At 44.2% G+C, this 19,371-nt stretch overlaps 1 protein-coding gene and 1 long non-coding RNA gene across 5 annotated transcripts in view; one reads left to right on the top strand and one right to left on the bottom strand.

Moving 5' to 3' along the window:
* KATNAL2 (katanin catalytic subunit A1 like 2) overlaps window positions 1-19,371 on the top strand; it is a 62,978-nt gene that overhangs the window by 25,940 nt on the left and 17,667 nt on the right. For 3 of the 4 annotated variants that reach the window (XM_028524486.2, XM_036010250.1, XM_036010251.1), the window contains exons 5-11: window positions 3,915-4,032; window positions 5,208-5,306; window positions 8,162-8,260; window positions 8,469-8,546; window positions 11,358-11,456; window positions 14,381-14,444; window positions 14,644-14,762. In XM_028524486.2, coding sequence (XP_028380287.1) covers window positions 3,915-4,032; window positions 5,208-5,306; window positions 8,162-8,260; window positions 8,469-8,546; window positions 11,358-11,456; window positions 14,381-14,444; window positions 14,644-14,762 — 676 coding nt within the window. The remainder of the gene's footprint in view (window positions 1-3,914; window positions 4,033-5,207; window positions 5,307-8,161; window positions 8,261-8,468; window positions 8,547-11,357; window positions 11,457-14,380; window positions 14,445-14,643; window positions 14,763-19,371) is intronic. The other variant, XM_036010252.1, reaches the window with a different exon arrangement.
* On the bottom strand, window positions 979-18,763 carry LOC118496946. Its single transcript, XR_004899500.1, has 3 exons — window positions 18,499-18,763; window positions 10,795-10,864; window positions 979-1,388 (listed from the first exon to the last, which is right to left on the bottom strand). It is a non-coding gene; the product is annotated as an uncharacterized LOC118496946 (long non-coding RNA).

Raw genomic sequence — 19,371 nt, 5'->3', positions numbered from 1 at the left:
AAGATGCTGCAGTGTGGCTCCCTGACTGTCCACCAGCAACGCCAGGCTCTGGTCGTGTGACTGTGGTGGGCCCAGCCACGCGTTCCCCTCATGCCACAGATGTCCAGGACATAGGCCAATGTCTGCAGTTGTGCTGGTTTTACGGCAAATAATCGCATCCACCCGCTCTGTCTCTCTAGGCTCCGTGGTGTGTAAAGGACGGGCCTCAGAGATAAAAGGGCCTGGGTTCACTTCCAGGCCCTACTTCTGACAAGCTAGGAGCAGGTTTCTGACGCATAGTGAGTGCCCAGCACATGGTGCACGTCCAAGCAATATTATTTCCCCTTTTTAAATCATCCCTGAGTTTCTTGTTCTCACCCATGTCCCGACCTGTACAAAGAGAGTCGGGTCTTTCTTTTCTCCTCCTTTTCTGACACTCACCTTACATTCCTTTCTCTAGCTTCTCAAATCCAAGTCTCACCTGGGACTTGAAGCATCGGATGGAGCCCCTCTGTCTCCTGACCATTCTCGGTAGACAAGAGGCCCCACCACCCTTATCTCCATGTCCTCCGTGTCCCCTTCTTCCCACTCTGGACCCACACCCATTGTCGGAGCCTCTTCAGAGATGGTCAGTGCCAGGGCACGGCTGCCCAGCATGGCATAGCTTTGGGGCACGAAGGCCTGTAGATTTCTGCTGTTATAACAAGGCCCTGACCTCAGGGGAAGGTCAAAGTGGGGTTCCAATAGGGGCCCTGCAGCCATTCAGTCAGGGAACTAAATTTCTTTAAATCTTAGAACACAGTTGAAGAAAACTTAGATTATAATCACAAGCAACTCAGTAGGCCTTCAGGAGGTATGAGGTCCATGTGCCCTGCTACGTTCCCTGCTCTCGGGACTCCAGCCCCTGGTCTACAGCGTAAGAAGGAAAAAGCAGACACCTCCCAGGGCTGATTGGCATCGCTTATGAAGTGGCCATGGGCCCCACATACATCATGACGGTACAGTAGGAACACTGTGCCCAAGGCTGCCCTCGCTCCGTGCTATCCCTTAGGAGCGGTTTCATTGTCTTGACCAGTGGTATTCTTTTACTTATAATTTCCATAAAGCTAGTCAGACTCTGGTAACAAATAACTACTTGTGAATAAAATCAGCGAGGAGCATTTTGTGAGGTCAACTTTGGGGAACACATTTGCATTCTGATTCTTTTTCAGCCACACGTTCATGCTTGGAATTTGCTCAGCATTTCTTACCTGGCAGAACATTCTGTGAGCAAATGTCATTGGAGCACTTAGCTTCCCTTTGGGGATAGAGTGTGGTGGCTGGGGGTTCCTCCAGCTCTTCTCTGAGTAGATGTTTGAATCAATAAACATGAAGGTTGGATAGCATGTGGCTGGAGTCAGGAAGGATAACTAGGAAAATAATAAATGGTGCTTGTCTACAATTTTACACTCAAAGATAGTTGTTGAAATGAGAGGTTGTGTCATGAGACTGGCTATTAACAAGTGGAAGTGCCTTTTTCCAATTCTTGCATCTCACACCAGAGAGCAAGCTCCCTGTTTAGAGATTTGCTGACAAATTAGCTAACCCAAAGGACGAAAGGTTCTTTAATGTGACAGATGACAGCATTAGAATGCCAAAAGATCCCGATTGCTTGGGAGATGGGCCCAAAATAGTAAGAGGAAATTTAATGAAGTATGGTTTACGCTGTAACCACAGATCCACAACAAACAGCCCCCCTACTATAAAGGCAGAAACCCAGGAATCTGAGTGAACTGCAGACGCAGTGCGAGCCCACAGTGTGGTGTGACTGCCAGCGCGGCCTCGGGTCTCGTCAATAGAAATAGTGTCCAGAAAGGAGGAGGTGACTCCACTCTGGTCAGAGGCAGCGGGTAAAGGGAAGGTGACCAGGAGGAGTAAGAATCTGGAAGCCAGATGAGCTTGGGAGTGACTGGAGGAGCACCTGAGAGTGTCTAGCTTGAAGAACAGAAAACTTGCGGTGGCGATGGTCCCTAAAGCGAGGCAGTGGCTGTCTTCCTCTCCAAAGACAGATTGGAACTTTCTTTGCAAATTCCATGGGGCACACCTAGGACTTGTGGGTGACTGGAGTTAACGTGGGTGAATTTGGTTCCATGTTAGGAAGAATTTTACCATTGTTAGAGCTGATTGGAACTGAACTGCACATTAGTGCACTTGGTTTGGTTGTGTGAAAGCAAATGTGTGAGTCAGCTGCCTCCAGTAGGAAATCACAATGGGAAAATAGACTCCCAGGCCCCTGAGAGCCTTACATGGGTGTTGATGCAAATTTAACTCTGTGTGTGTGTGTGTGTGTGTGTGTGTGTGTGTATTCTATTCATTTAAATTAATGCTGTTCACAAGGGTTTGCACTAGTAAATATTTGGTGTTCATTTCATAGATATTTCATTGTTGTGCCAGGAAAAGGCCTGAGGGACAGCCGTTCTTATTCTTAATTTACAAATGAAAGCCAGACACCCTGAGAAACTGGCAGTTGGTCACCTCTCATGACATTTGTCCCCACAGGCCGACACTGGGCCACCATGTTCGAACATTGGTGGTGTTGGTGCGGATGGTCTTGCTGGCGAAATAGCTATGCATACATATCAGGCATGAATAACTTCTTCCTTCGCACAAAGGAATGGAGTTGAAAGTGGGGAGAAAAATTCTAGAAATTCCCCCTGCAAATGCATCTCACATGTAAGGACAAGAAAACGGAGAGAACCAAAGAACTGATGATTTGGGCATTCATGGTCCGCTCCCACGCAAGTCCTCTCTGTATTTATGTGTAACGTCCACACGGCCGAACGCACTGGCGGCCCAACAGCAGGGCCCCTTCCCAGCCAGCGCCTCTCACCTCCGCCACGGTTAGCCACTGTTCTCACATTGTTGTGCCCGAAGCGCATGATTCTGGTGAACAGTTGTTTTACAAATATGAGTGGTCTGTGACAACAGAGATGAGGTAAGGTGGTTTTTCTTCCACGGGCACCTTTTGATATTTTTTTAATCTTCACTTGAGGATATGTTTATTGATTTTTAGAAAGAGAAAAGGGAGGGGGAGAGAGAGAAGTGGGGAAGAGAGAGAGAGAGAGAGAGAGAGAGATATGTGAGCGAAACATTGATCAATCAGTTGCCTCCCCATGTGCTCTGACTAGGGATCAAACCCGCAACCTTTCTGGTGTATGGGATGATGCTCCAATCAACTGAGCCACCCAGCCAGGGCCCCTTTTGCTGTTTATTGTACACAACGTGATGGGAGGTATTTCAAGTAGGCAGGGCCGCACCCTGCATACTGGATGAAGCCATGGACAAATCCTTGGGTTGGCTTCCTCCCTCCCTCCCTCCCTCCCTCCCTCCCTCCCTTCCTTCCTTCCTTCCTTCCTTCCTTCCTTCCTCCCTCCCTCCCTCCCTCCCTCCTTCCCTCCCTCCCTCCCTTCCATCCTTCCTTCCACATTGTATGTTCCCCATTACCATTCCTGGGCTTCCTAATGCTCATTAATTTGAGTGGAAGATTCCTTCCTCTCCTGTACCTTTCTCTGGTCTGAGTGCTGCTCTTTAAAAAAGGTGAAAAGAAACAACGGAAGGATGTTTGTAAAGCAATGTGTTCTTGGGAAAATAAAGCTATTTACAGAATGGCTGGAGCCAGGGGGCATGAAAGGGAAGTGAAGAGAGTGAGTTGGGGGGCCTCCAGGAGGAGGTGGGCCCTCTAGCCTGGTCTGGGAGGATCCCAATGGAGGGACTGAGTGAGTGAGGGCTTGGATGGGCAGCACGGGGGGTGGGGGTGGTGCACACAGAAGGGCCTCATTGCGGTGCACCCGCCAATCTTTCAAGAACTCGCCTTAAGCTCGTACCACAAATCATTTAGTTACCTCAAACTAAGTGGTTAGAATGGTTTCCTTCACGGTCTTTGTTTCCTCCCCTAGGGTGATGAGTGACAATTGTGAAAATCTTCCCAAGATCAGTCAGCTGAGGCCACGGTCCAAAACCACAGTGGGGAAGCCAGGGGAAGCCAAACCCCTCCATAAGGAACACCCTAAACAGGTTGGGAACGCTTTGCTTGGTGTTGGTAAAATCGCAGGTGATTGAGAACTAGCTCCAAGAAAAGAGTCACATTTTAAAAATTAATTTATTTGAGGACCTACGTTTTTAAAATTGCTGGATGATTTCATTAAATTGCACATTTTCTTCCAATTTGCTAGATTAAAACCACAGGCAAATCCCTAGTCTTCCTAATTTTCTCAATATGTGTAGGATGGCTCCTTTCTCCCTCAGCCTGTCCTCCAGGCTGTGCTGGGTAACAGGCCTTGCAGGGTGAGTCCTGGGCCCAGCCATAGCAGGACGCCCTGGTTGTTGAAGAGTTCGGTCCTCCCTTCCCAGGTCACTGTAGTTGGCAGGTCTTCCTGTCCTGAAGCACATTCCTGGGTTCCTAAAGATAGGCCAGTGGTAGTCCTGTGTGTGGCTGAGCTTCAGAGTCTCAGAATCTCCTGCTGGGTTTTTCCAAAATGCACATGGTTATTTTACCTCAGACCCCCACACTGGGCTTCCTTGGGGAGGAGATGGGCAACAGGAAGAGAGAGCCCAGCAGGCAGGTAAAACCAGCAGCTCCTGACTCAGGAGATCCGTGCAGAGAACCTCCTGGTTCAAAACAAATCATACCAGGTTTCCAAGGAAAGAAAACTGATAGAAATTGTGAAACAGAATCAACATCAAAGATGTCTGGTGGGATAGAAAGAAATAATCACAAAACCCAGTTGGTCAAAGTTGGTCAAAAGGAGCGTCTCACCCTCAAAGAGGTGGGCTGGCCTGGCCATTGCAGTCCGACCCAGGCAGAAGAGAAGTGGAGGAGCAGCAGGATAAATCCCACAGGAGCTGGCTGACTCTGCTGCCTCTCCAAACTCGGCCACCCCTGGCCACAAACGCCCCTGGTCATGGGAGAAAAGGCAAGCCAGCGAGTGGTGATGGATGAGACCCAACTGTTTCTTCCACTGGAAAAGCTGCTCGGAGCCTCTGGTTTCCAAGGCCAGCTCCTTCCATGGCATAGGCAGATAATTAATTCCTCTTGGGGCTACATAGAAGTGGCCAAATTACACACTGGGTTTCCCATGTACAGAGCTGACCTCCAGCATTTGATTCAGCATGATGGGACAGGCAGCTACAACCAGTGTCTCTGTGTTGCCTTCCATAGCTGACTTCGGCCTGTCTTCCCCTTTCTTTAGGAGGTTGTGAGTAATGCTTGCACGGAGACCACTGACTTTGGCTTAAGCATATCAGGAATCAACAGAGGTGGCAGAGAAGAAAACGTCCATCCCCACAAAGTAAGTGGAACTCATACACCTGACACCAAAAGGGGAATTTTATTTTCCATTTTAAAAGTGAAAATAAGCCCTGGCTGGCATAGCGCAGTGGATTGAGCTCAGGTTGCAAACCAAAGTGTCGCAGGTTCGATTCCCAGTCAGGGCACATGCCTGGGTTGCAGGCCATGGCCCCCAGCAACTGCACATTGATGTTTCTCTCTCTCTTTCTCCCTCCCTTCCCTCTCTAAAAATAAATAAATAAAATCTTTTAAAAATGAAAATAAAAGCATTATTTTTGCCTAACAGAAAAGTTAATATGTAATGATCGTAGGTCGGCTGTGAGTTGAAGTGGGAAGTGGCTGTGAGGATTCAAACCCTGGGGGTTCTGGTCTGAATCTTCCTTCTGGATGAATGAACTTGAATGAACTGCCCCATCTCTAAGTTTCCTCCTCTGTAAGTTCAGGGGTTTGGAGGGATGGCTTCCGATGTTCCTTGCAGTTTAAGCCTTTTGTGATTAAAATAATAAACATGGGCATGACTGTTTTACATTATTTAAGAAGCTGTGGCCGCATGCTCATTCATTCCTGCCCCATCACTGGTTGTTGATTAGTAGCATCACCTCTCTCCTCCTCGGAGGTCTGGCTTCAGCTGGAACATTGTAATTCCCAGGGAACCACGAAACCTCTGTTACCAGACAGCTGATCTTGTCCTTGATAGATATTCCACCTCTTTCATGATGAACCTCATGTCCTGACTTGTAAATCATAATTTCTGAAACAGAAAAGACCCGGTTGAGCCCTGGCTGGCGTAGCTCAGTGGATTGAGCATGGGCTGCGAACCAAGGTGTCACAGGTTCAACTCCCAGTCAGGGCACATGCCTGGGATGCAGGCCACCGCCCCCAACAACCACACATTGATGTTTCTCTCTCTCTCTCTCTTTCTCCCTCCCTTCCCTCTCTAAAAAAATAAATAAATAAAATCTTTAAAAAGAAAGAAAGAAAAGATCCAGTTGAGTGGATACAGGCAAAAGGTAGGTAAAACATGTCAGTTGGAAATGAAAAGCAGCATCAACACCAACACACCTCCTGATTGTAATTTCTGGGTCGTATTTCTTTAAGAGTCATCTGTCCTTCTTTGGTCACATTCTCAAACTCCAGGACTGTGGGCTTACACCTGGCCGACTCTTCTCCACCAAACCCAACTCGGGGTTGTTTGTGTTTGGAGGGGAAGCTGGCAGCATCTCCTTGGAAAGCAAGGGTGCCATCTCATTGGCCTGAACTGGCTTCTTGTCAGGGCCTCAACTGTATGAGTGATTGCGGGAGATACTACCATTGGAATCAGTGCCTCCCACGGAGAAATATCCTCCTGTTCACCTGTACAGCTGTCATTGTATTTTCAGGCAGTCTTGTGCCCAGCAGTTTTATGGCATTGGTTTCTCTCCTGAATGTCTCAAGTTCATATGAATGGATGTTTCTGATCAGGTCATAAGGAAAGGACGATTTAACCCAGCACTTAACCTTTGAAAGAGTCTGGCTATAAATTCTCTTTCAGCAGAAATGTCCTCAGGGTAAAATGTACATGATTTTCTCCCTAGCATTTCAAATGTTCATAAGCTAAGTGAGGGTGTAGGGCCAGGGGGCTGATCTCCAAAATGTGTCTCTCACTGCCACGTTAGGGCCCTTGGCTTCAGGATTCCCCGGTTCCCCTTGCAAATTTCCTAGGCGTATTGCTCTTCAAGGTAATTCATGGCTTTGGAGTCAGCTTGCCCAGGTTCAAAGCACAGCTCAGACCTTCCCAGCCGTGTAACCTTGCTCAAGTTGTTTAATCTCTCCAAGCCTCATCTCTCATCTCTGTAAAATGGAAATCATCAGAGGGCAGGGCGCTTTAAATGTCATCATGAATGGAGGGCCTAGTAGGGTGCCCAACACACAGTAAACACTCAATGAGCGCCAGCTACAGTTACTGTCATTTGTTCTCCCACACATCCTTCCTTCTTCCTTCTTCCTCGAGGGGAGACAAGGGGGTGTTGGAAGGAGGGTGGGAGACAGGGATCTGAGTTTGAATCCTGGCCTGAAGTCACCTGTTAGCTGTGTGGCCCTGGGCAGATCACTTAACTTCCCTGGCCTTACCTCCACATCTATGAAATGAGGACACCATGCCTGGTTAGCAGAGGTGTTAATAGAATCAGAAATCACCAAAAGTACAGATTGGTAGTTACGAAACTGTCATGGGGATGGAAAGTACACAATAGGAAATATAGACGATAATATTGTAATAACTATGTATGGCATCAGGTAGGTACTGGAGATATCAGGGGGAACCCTTTGTAAATTATATGATTGTCTAACCACTAATTAATATGAGATAATATTGAATGTAAACTGCAATAGAAAAATTTTTAAATTAAAAAGAAAAGAATTGGAAATAATCTTCACAGGGTACCTCGCACGCCTGTTTTGCACCAGGTACTCTGCTGAGTGCTGACGGCCCATGGCAGGAAACAGGAACTGTCATCACTCGTGTGCCCGCACGTTCTCCCTGCGTGGGGGATGTTTCCGAAGGAGGAGACAGCACAGGGGACACAGACGTGGAAGGAAGCCAGTGGCACGTGTCAGGAACTGAAAAACACTTGTGGATTTCTATTCAAACCAACTCCATTCTAAAGAATTTATTTACAACTTGTTTTTTATTCTAGAGTGCCCCAACCTTAGGAAATTACCTTGTTCATTACTAGTGCAGGTGCTTTTTAAAGCCTCACTTTAAGTTTGCCCTGCCCATCACGGAACATAAATGTGTCTTGGTTTAATGAAGCCGAGCTATGAAAGATAGTCTTTCCTCACGTTTTAATGGTGTAAATAACCATTACTCCCTTTCAGGGCCAAATCATTGACTTCCGAGGGCTGCTCACAGATGTCATCAAAGGAACCACCAGCAAACTTGGCTTGAACAGCTTCGACTGTAACCCAGACCCCTCAGTAAGTGGCTAAAATGTAACATTCATCTTGTAAACGGCCCAAATCCAGAATAACTTAAAAATACAATTTTAGGTCCAGGGAAGCCTTGAGGAGGGTCAGAAGGTCACAGCAGGCTGCCACCATTTGTGTCACTGTGATCCATGCCCTGTTTTCCTTCCCAAATCACCAGGCAATATTGTAACGAGAGGTTCTGTGTTCCCATTGCCAGGAGCGACTGCTGAAGCCTCTGAGTGCCTTTATCGGCATGAACAGTGAGATGCGAGAACTGGCCGCGGTGGTGAGCCGGGTAAGGTCTGATATTCAATTCACAAACTCACGGAGGTGCACTGGGGCTCCTGGAGCATCATGGGTGGCTTCTTTTATTAATACCAATAAATATGATCATTTATTTATAAAGTGCCCCTACTTGCAAAGGCTGTCATATTGTTCAGAGGCACAATAATGCATGATAAATAAATTATGGAATCATAAAATTACAATAGAAAAAGCCCACCATCTCACTATAGAGGCCAAGAAAACAAAAGGGAAAAGGAGTTGGAAAGTAAGGGACAGGTGAAAGGTTTTAAGCTGAGCCAAGAGTTAAGGAAAGAAAAGCATTTTAGAGAAAGAAAGAGCCTGTCTGGCTCTTGTTTAAATAGTCAAAGCCTAGGAAGAAAGATGTCAGTAATCTGATGATTTCATAAGTGGAAATTTCCGTGAGAAGCAGGATTAAGGGGAAAGAGCTTACCATCCAGGCTACTGACTTTTGAACGCTGCCCTCACCCCGCTCTGCCCGAATCTAAGGCAGGAAAGTCTTCTGGTTCACGACACAGGGTCTGGAATTGGTTGACCCGGGTTTGATGTCTAGATCCTCTGCTTTCTGGCTATGAGACTTTGGGCAAGTTCCTTGGGAACAGAAGGGGTTCCTGAGTTATGGAGACTTTCTAATTTCTAACAATGTTGTATTTCAGGAAAGACTGAAATCTAGGCAAGCTCAGACAAATGTTTAAAATGATGCAAAAAACTGCTCAGTGACTGAGTGGTTTAGGGTTCCCAGACCTCTCTTTCAGTCCAGCAGTTCTTCACCATGTGCTCACTATGTGCCAGCGTGTGCCATGGGCTGGAACACAACGGTGAGCCCATCAACACGGTCCTGGTGCAAGAGTTTCCTGTCCCACGGGCAAGGTGGACTTTGAGAGCGTAAAGGTGGAGCGTTTGTGTCAGAGGGAAGGGAAAGTGTCAGGGAAGAAGATATCCAGGAAATAACCACAGGAAAAAGAGTGTAAGACGGATGGTGGGGGCATTCTGGGCAAAGGTAACACCTGTGAAACTGTATCAATTGTGCAGTATTTCTAATGAGTCAAGTAAGATGCAAGTAAGATGCAAGGAGTGCTGGGAAATGGGGCTGGAGAGAGAGGCCAGGGTTCTGGAGTAAGGGTGCAGTGAACAGGGCCCAGGGCCAGGAACCTGCCTGTAGGAGGTGTGGAATCTTTCTAAGGTGTCCATTGAAAATGGGATATTCAAATGTGCTTTTAGATAGCTTGCTCTCATGACAGTGCGGTGGGTAGACATTAGAGAAATGGAGATAGGGAGACCAGCTCTGAAGTTAATAACTGAGAGAGAGGATGAGGGATTGAGCCAGGTTGTGGTAACTGGGATGCATAAGAAAGCAGAGAAAAATATTTTTCATGGCCACAGAAATCAATAGTCTCATTACTATTTCTGCAAAAGGATAGCATGACTAGTGATGCTAGAGTTGGAGAATGGAAGTGGCCTGAAATGATTCTGTCTGGAATCCTTTCGATGGTACCGTGGGAGGCGGCCCTCCAGCCGCTGCTCGAATGCTCACAGTGACAGGGAGCGCACCACTTCACGAGGCTGCCCTGTTGAGTACTGGTGGGTAAGGTTCGATTCCCGCAGGGAAAACCTTCTCATTGGGAAGCTGAGCACTACCATGTGGAACTCAATGTCAGCATTAGAAGGGGGCAAGAAATACTGCTGTTATCTGTGAGTGGCTGGTGGACATGCGGATCCAGGCTTTAAAGACATGGTGGTTTCTCCCAAGATCTTGGAAGACTGAGACCCTTCTCTTTCGCTCCCTCCAGAAGAGGATCATGCATATTAGGCATGACCCAAATCTCCTGTATAAATAGCATCTCTAATAAAGCCATCACTTGTGGGTGAAGGGAACCGGGAGGATGGAGGTCAGGAGTTGGAGCACGATATCTCACCAGCATTTTAAACATGGATTTTTATATTTTTAAATGTGTGCATGTATTACTTATTTAAAAATTAAGTAAGTATAAAAATAGTTTCCAGATTGTTCTGTAGTCATCAGAATGACTTTGGAAAAGAGGCTTTTTGAAAAACTGTAACACCCTGGATATTCAGTTTGCCTGAAACAGCTCCTACTGAGAAAGGCCCCTGAGTGACAGTTTTGAGGCGTCTTGTGAAATTGCAGTTTGGAAACTGTAAATGAGTTATCAGTAACAGCTACCTTAATTGATTACCCCAGGTGGTTGCCACAGGGCTCTTCACAAAAGGGGGAAACTCACTTTTGCTTGGTTGTTGGCTTCCCTGAATTTTGTAGAAGCAATTGCTCTTGATGGAAGGAGGGAGCAATCACTAGGGAAAAAGAGAAATTGGTTTCAGAGGAGCATTATCTCTTCATGCAACAAATTAAGAAAGTGTTTACGAGATCAAGGAGCAAGAGAGAGTCCAGGCACTGGCTAGGAACTATATTTTGCAGTAAAAGCTAATGTAATTTGAGGGCATATTCTGTAGTTTCTTTGATTACGGTCATAAATCAGCACGCTTCGCTATTGACTGAAGACAGGTATAAAAAAAAGCTGCATCGTTAGGAGCTTCTTTTTTCCCCTAAAAGTACCATATTATATTATCAATATCTCAGGGAAAATCATTGGATATTCTTACGGTATCCCTTTGATGAACCAATGCAAAATGACAATGTGCATATATACATATATCAAACATAAAAATTTTTTTATCACCAGCTGTTTATGTCCTATTGTAAGTCAAGTATTCTGTGGCTCCTGTGTTTATTACAGCTGTGGAGGGAAACATTAGTTTTAACAAAATGATCAAATGTGCATTGCAGGACATTTATCTCCATAATCCAAACATAAAGTGGAATGACATTATTGGACTCGATGCAGCCAAGCAGTTAGTCAAAGAAGCTGTTGTGTATCCTATAAGGGTAAGGATGGGAAGCCTCTTGGGGGTTATTTCTGTTCATTACCCCCTGGACAAGCTGTATGTCATACACCCAGCAGGGAGAGAAGCACAGGATGATTTTCTGTCCGTAAGTTAAACTTCTGCCCATGTCACAATTCTTTGTCCATACTGGAGTACCAAGGCCCAGTCCATTCTAGGCAGTTGGAAATGTTACATGTGGGTTCAAGGTAGGTGTCTGCTCTAAGTGGTAATATTAACTCCAAATATATAGTTTGTCAGTTCCTAGAGACTGGTTCAAATTAGTCTGCCGCCCTAAAAATATACTATAGCAGAAAAACTTCCGGTCGGACAGGGCCGCTCACTTGCTTTCATAGATCTACCTTCCCTCACACACACATACAAACCCCCAGCATCTGGGGCTTTGCTTTGGCTGCTGTAAAGACTAGACAGCCCCTTCCAGGCCACTGGCCAGTAAAGCTAGCATTGCTTGCTCCTGGCAAGTCTTTGTGCCGAGTGGCTCATTGAACAAGAAGAGAAACGGTAAACAAGACTCTCCACGTTTGGTTAACAAACCTCCCCAAAATGTAGTGCCTTTGAAACAACAATCATTTATTTGCTTGCAGTTCTGTGGGTAGGCACTTTGGACAGGGCTCAGCTGGGCTAGCTCCTCTCTCTTCCAGACGATACTGGCTAGCCTCATTCACGTGTCTGGGGCATGAGGCACGGTGGTTGGAAAAGATGGAGAGGCTCAGAAAGGTGGGATAAACAGGGCAGCTGAGACCTCTCTCCTTGTACCTCGCATCCTCCAGCAGGCCAGCCAAATCCTGTTCATTCACATGGTGGCAGAGGGTTCCCAGACAGAAGCAAGGAAGGGCAGGCAGGTCCCAATCCATGAGTATTTTCCATGTCTCTTCTTACATTCCTCATATTAATTAGTATTATATTGTCAAGCTTTTTCTTATATTTGCTAATGTCCTTGAGATTTGCCATTGGCCAAAATCACGAGGGCAAATCCAGATTCAGGTGGTGGAGAAATATACTCTCCTTCTTGGTGGATGGAGCTGCAAATAACTTATGGCCATTTTTTTTGTAATCTTACGCAGTTGGGATTATAAATGTATGGAATAACCCATTTTTATCGCGGAACTCATATAGCTCCTGATTTTTGGATGCTTCTATTCTAATGAGACAAAAATCAATAAACTTGGATTGTGTTTTCCCCCCTTTTTTCCTTGTGTTAAGATAGGTGAATAAGAAATATACTGGTGTTCAGAATTAGTAGTTTATTCACCACATCCTCTGAGTGGCCCTGTAGTACAAGACTTCTGGAAAGGATAGAACATCTCATGAAACTCTCTGGATGTGTTATCTCCATGGTATTACAAGCTCTGTATATTAGAGATTTGGCATTAGCATCTGCAAGATACTGATAGCTAGCTCTAATTTTACCATTGTCTTTCCTTCGGGTTGTTCCCTACCAACCCTACCCATGGTGTATCAGAGGTGTCCAACTTGGCATCTCTGGGCCACACTGGAAGAAGAAGTGTTGTCTTGCCACACATTAAATACATTATGACATGTAATAATAAAAACATCTCATAATGTTTTAAGTAACTTTACAATTTTGTGTTGGGTCGCATTCATAGCTATCCTGGGCCTCATGTGGCATGCAGGCTACGAGCTGGACACCCCTGCATCTAGATTGTTTGAACTGGAACTAATGGGAGAGATTCACTGAAGTCCATGCATGTGTTGTTTAGAGCTAGTGTCTCATAATGTCAGTGCACTCAGCACTGACTGTTCCCAGCTTCTAAATCAGCCTTCACCATAGTTTTGTGCTTTCTTCACATACGAGGTCTGTCTGAAAAAATTCCATCCATTGTTAATGTAACGAGGATGGTTTTTCATGGCACCGATGAAACCTGGCAGACAAGGAGAGAGGACTGAAATGCTTATGTGTGACAATGACAGCTTCACTGTACTAGTCAGTGGGGGCCATAGACACCACTGAATGAGCATGTGCACTGCGTGGCCATCGCATTCAGAATGACTGAGTGAGTAGAGCAACAAGTCTGCATTAAATTTTGAGTGAAACTTGAACGTCTCTCTTTGGAAACTATTCATATGATTCAGAAGGCCTATCTGGTGATTAGTAGCTTCATCATGACAATGCGCCTGCTCATGCATCATGTCTCATGCAGAGTTTTTTTTCGAAATGTCAAATCACCCAGGTGACTCAGCCCTGCTATAGCCCAGATTTGGCACTCCGTGACTTCTAGCTTTTCCCAAAACTAAAATCACCTCTGAAAGGGAAGAGATTTCAGACCATCAGTGAGATTCAGGAAAACACAATGGGGCAGCTGAGGGCAGTTGGGACAACTGTGTGAAGTCCCAAGGGGCCTGCTTTGAAGGGGTATGGCATCATTGTTCTATGTGCAGTGTTTCTTGTATCCTGTATCTTCTTCAATAAATGTCTTTATTTTTCATATTACATAGCTGGCTACCTTCTAGACAGACTTTGTACACCTGTATTTATTGGTTCTAGTGCTTCTCTTAAAGTTCCCACCTGCTAGGTCTTCAAAGATTGCCAAATGTTCTGCATATAGAACTTGGGGGGGGGTATGTGGCAGAAATAATGCTATGCGTGTAAGAAATAACTATTGTAATGGAGAGGAAAAGTACCTACACATGCCTTTCTTTTCCTTAAAAGAAGTTGCTCTTTTAAAAAGCCATACATATTAAGCCGTGCATTCCTATGAAGTATGAAAGTAAAGTGGGGATATCTAAGATACATATATGTGTATACATATGCAGCCAGCCTTAGTAAAAGGAAGCCCAGGCTTCCAGAGCTCTGCTGTGCTGACTCCAACTTCACTAGCTTGCCTGTGACACGGGCGTGACTGACGTGCTGATACCAAACCTCATGACTGCTCCTTGTTCCCACAGTATCCACAGCTGTTTACAGGCATTCTCTCTCCCTGGAAAGGACTACTGCTCTACGGCCCTCCAGGTAAACAGAGCCTTCTGGTTTGGTCTTGGTATGAAGTGCGCACGCAGAGGATGAGTTGCTCCATCTGTCCTCACATTGGGATGGGGCAAACGAGCACTGAGCAACTTCCTCCTTTTTTGGCTCGTGACACTGACTTCTGTTGGTAAGCAGACAAAGGAAGTTCAAATGCCACTCATACTTTCTCCACGTGTGTTTCTAGGTACTGGAAAGACTTTACTGGCCAAAGCTGTGGCCACAGAATGCAAAACAACCTTCTTTAACATTTCTGCATCAACCATTGTCAGCAAATGGAGAGGGGATTCAGAAAAACTTGTTCGGGTAGGAATTCTTTTTTTTTTAATGTATAGTTGACATACAGTAAATATCTCATAGTTTCAGGTGTACATTATAGTGATTTGATATTTATACATATTACGGAATAATCCCCACAGTAAGTCTAGTTACCATTTATCACCAAAGTTATTACAATATTATCGACTGTCTTCCTTATGCTGTCTAGTATGTCCCTATGACTTATTTATTTTATAACTGGAATTTTGTACCTCTTAATTCCCTTCTATTTTACCTGCCCCCAGCCCCTCCCCTCTTTCCTAACCACTAGTTTGTCTCATCGATACAGAAATACTCGATTTCGTTTTTTCAGAATAAACTCCAGCAGAATATAATGGTACAAGATGGTACAACTTAACTTGTTTTTAAGTGACACATATGTTAGAACTTATCCTGGATCTTAATTACCTAAAGCCCAGAAGATAGACTGACTATTATATGCACATATTAATTATGCTCCCATCAGCAAAACATGATCTCCCTTCCTTTGGGAATTTGACCAACAGCCCTTTTGTGATTCACGCAACTTAGGAATGAAAGCTGGAAAAGAATGGTCTCTGAAGTGGCCTATATTTTCCTTCATTCAAGAAGCATTTATTATTAAGCATGTGCAGTATATTCAGTTAACATTTTCTGAGAGGCTACTACTGCATGCTAGTCCCTGTATTAGGTACTCAATGGAAGAATCAAGAAACTTAAAACCTAATTATTCATTCAGATGCTCTGATCAACCTTCCTCAATAGTGTTCATAGCCTGTAGGATCTTTTTTTACTTTCCTTAAGAGATTGTTTCCATCTTTACAATATCTCATTCATAGTTTATGATATATTTTACATGATAAAGTTTTACCTTTTGAGAATACCTGTTTACGATTTATGCCTCAGTGTAAGTTGGGTCCTTCTCAAAAGTCCTGTTAAACTATTGCACTTTGTAGAATGACCAAAAGTAATCAATACTAAGTGAATACAAATATCACATATTTTCTGAAAAGAAATTAAAATATTATCCTTAAATTATATTTCCTTGAGTGATTCATTTTCAAAATATTATGGCTTTGTTGGAAGGCATAATAGAATTTTTTAAAGGATTGATTTACCTAAAGCAACCTATTATTTTTTTAAATTTTATTTTAAACATTGTTCAAGTACATTTTTCTGTCCTTTATTCCCATCCCAACCCACCCACCCATCCCTCCCCACCTCCCTCCCATTTCCACCCCCCGCCTAGTTTTTGTCCATGTGTCCTTTATACTTGTTCCTGTGAACCCTTCCCATTCTCCCCTGAAATTCCCTCCCCTCTCCCCTCTGGTCACTGTCAGCCTGTCCTCTATTTCAGTGTCTTTGGTTATATTTTGCTTGTTTCTTTGTTTTGTTGTTTAGGTTCCTGTTAAAGGTGAGATCATATGGTATTTGTCTTTCACTGCCTGGCTTATTTCGCTTAGCATAATGCTCTTCAGCTCCATCCATGCTGTTGCAAAGGGTAGGAGCTCCTTCTTTCTTTCTGCTGCACAGAATTCCATTGTGTAAATGTACCATGGTTTTTTGATCCATTCATTTACTGATGGGCATCTAGGTTGCTTCCAGCACTTAGTTATTGTAAATTGTGCTGCTATGAACATCGGGGTGCAAAGGTTCTTTTGGATTGGTGTTTCAGGGTTCTTAGGATATAGTGCCAACAGTGGAATTGCTGGGTCAAAAGGCAGATCCATTTTTAGTTTTCTGAGGAAGTTCCATACTGCTTTCCATAGTGGTTGTACCAGTCTGCATTCCCACCAACAGTGCACTAGGGTCCCCTTTTCTTCACAACCTCTCCAACACTTGTTGTTTGTTGTAAAGCAACCTATTATTTACTACTTTGATACTGTTCTCAAATTGTTTCAGATGTGTATGTTTTATAAATTATTATTACTCCTTCAAGACTAATTCATAGAAACCTATGTTGACATATTCTGTTTCTTATTATTCATCTTGAATCTAACTCATCATTTCCAAAGATGAGACTTGAATTTAGCTGATCCTAAAACCGTGGGTTCCTTGTGATTCTAATTAGCTGGATTTTAATAAACTGAAATCTAACTAATTAGAATCCTCATCAACCTGAAGACTTTTTTTTTTCAAAGTTCCATTTCTGTGAGTGAGGAACAACACTCTTACAGAATGGCGTCAGGATCGGATTAGATCCACCTCCCGTCATGAAAAGGGCTGTCAAGAACTCCGGGCACAAGACACTGCCGGGTGCTCAGAGAAAGGTTGCATTATGTCCCCTGGGCAGGACCTGCCTGGACAGAAGAAGAAACTCAGACATTTTATGAGTATTCTCAACAGAGACTAAAACTAAATGGGTTTCCTTCTTTGGCGGTGAATAGCCAGAACTCTTCCTTCTCTGTGAGCATTTTCTTTAACTAAAGTTTTCTCCTGCCTCAGGATTAGTTTGTTAGAATTCTGAGAGTGAAGAAATGACAGCTCCCCTTACTTTATACTACATTTAAAAAGTAACTAATCGTTTTGCAAAAAAGTACAAAAGGGGATATAGACCCCTAAGCCTTCTCCCCAGAAGCAACTATTACTATAACATAAACATATCTATATGTTAACATAGACATAAGTAAAATGTTCTATATATATATATATATATATATATATATAAATTTCCTCATAAAAATTTATTTATATCTATGTTAACATCCACAACTGTATGTATATCTCTCTTCCTTTTTAAACACAGGTAGGAGCATGCTACTCATAGCCTTCTATACCTGGCAGGGTTTTTCTCACTTGAACATTGGACCACGCTATTACAGATAGACAGAATGTGTTCTTTTATATGTCTGAGTGGCATTTCATTGCATAGGAGTGTCCCAAAATGGAGTCAATCAGTCTTTTCTTGATGGACATTTAGGTTGTTTCTAGTCTCTTGTTATTATGAACAACGCTATGGTGAACAGTCTTGTTATACACGCGACTCTGCATACGTAGTCATGTGGGACGATGTCTCTGAAGCAGGACTGCTGGGCCGGAGGGAATGACATTCCTGATTTGGCTGCCTGCCGACAGCACGGCCCCAGCTGACGCTCCCACCGATGGTGAGTGTGCTTGCTTCCCCACACCCTGGCCAACACTGTGTACGACCCAGATTTTGAACCTTTGTCAATCTGACAGTGAAAGGAATACTTCAGTGCTCAAATATGCATTTCTTTCATTCTGAGTAAATTTGGGCTTCTTTTGATAGGTTTAGAAGAATTGGTGTTTCTTTTTTCTCTGAAATGCATTTTTATTTTGGATATTTTAAAAAATAATTGAAGAGGCAAACAGATAACCCTTGCTAACCTTGAAGGATCTCACCTTCTCCCCTTTCCGAAGCTACTTTATTTTCTGAGCTCTTCAAAACATCTTCACCTGCAAAGTTTGGTCATGCTATCAGGCTCCTTACTATGAAGCTTTCAGGTAAAGATAGCCCTTCAGGACCTTCCCCTAAATCAAAGAAGCGTTCCCACCATTTGCTTCTCTGTCTATTCCAGTTAAGAGTTATTTATGGGTTATGTTGCTCCCTCCCTCCTAATGTTCATGCCTCTTAGGAGTTGATGCTATTGAATAGTGGAGCGGTCTCTTTAGCAAATGCACACACCTGTTGGTGCTTACATCTTCCGACACCCCCCCAAATGTATGATTTAACTTCCTCCAAGTACTTCTGAAAATTTTAGACTAATGCTTTCAGAGCACTTACCCAGAATTCCATACACTCTCTGGCAGTGGAAAGTGCAGTGACGTGGTCTATACAGAGGAGACACAGGTTCCAGATGCGGTTCTCCTTCCACGTGGATGTTTGGTCTTGTCTTACTCCTTGGTCTCTCTTTGCCTTAGTGAGCTCCTTAGAAACATGCATGGTTCTAATATTCCATTTTTCACTGGGAAGGTTGTTGCCATTATAATCAACCTTATATTTGGGCATATTTTTTGCGACGAGGAGAACAAGTTACTTACATCTCACGAGGTGGCCTCTACTGTGCTTTAAAGGCATGTGTGATGAGTGTCCCAGTGTTGACACTGTTCTCTCAGCTCGTCAGGCTGAGCCAGTTGCCGTGGCCAAACAGAACAGGACTCTGTAAGGGAAACACTGGGGCACAAGCATGGATGCACGGCACACACGAGCAGTTTTCCCTTCGGTGCCAGGGAGACCTGAAAGGGATGACTCACTACCACCCGTGAAAACCTCAACCTGGCTTTTCTGAAGTCCTTCCCTTCACATTTGTTCCTTGATGCTTTGCTCGTGCTGAGTGGCATGGAGAATAACCACCCCCACCCCCCACCTATTAAAGAATCTCTATTCTTTTCTAAATCTCTGCTGCTTTCTCCGATCAGCCAGTGAAGAATTGTATATGGTGCTCAGGAGATCAGTTTCAGGGTTAGAGAAAATAAAGGTTTAGTTTTTTATACTCTTTTCATCACCGCCACATCTCCCTTTAGAGCGCTTTACTTTGATTTTATATGGCTGTTTTTTACTGCCTGCTTTCCTGTTTGTGTTCAGTCTATAACATTTTATTCTGGAATAGAACATTTTATTCAACTGGGAATTAATTGCCTTCAAGTACCTGAGTCT

This window comes from Phyllostomus discolor, chromosome 9 (genome assembly GCF_004126475.2).
Source record: "Phyllostomus discolor isolate MPI-MPIP mPhyDis1 chromosome 9, mPhyDis1.pri.v3, whole genome shotgun sequence".
Lineage (NCBI taxonomy): Eukaryota > Metazoa > Chordata > Mammalia > Chiroptera > Phyllostomidae > Phyllostomus > Phyllostomus discolor.
The sequence above is the reverse complement of the archived record's forward strand: the minus strand, read 5'-3'. Positions and strand labels throughout refer to the sequence as shown.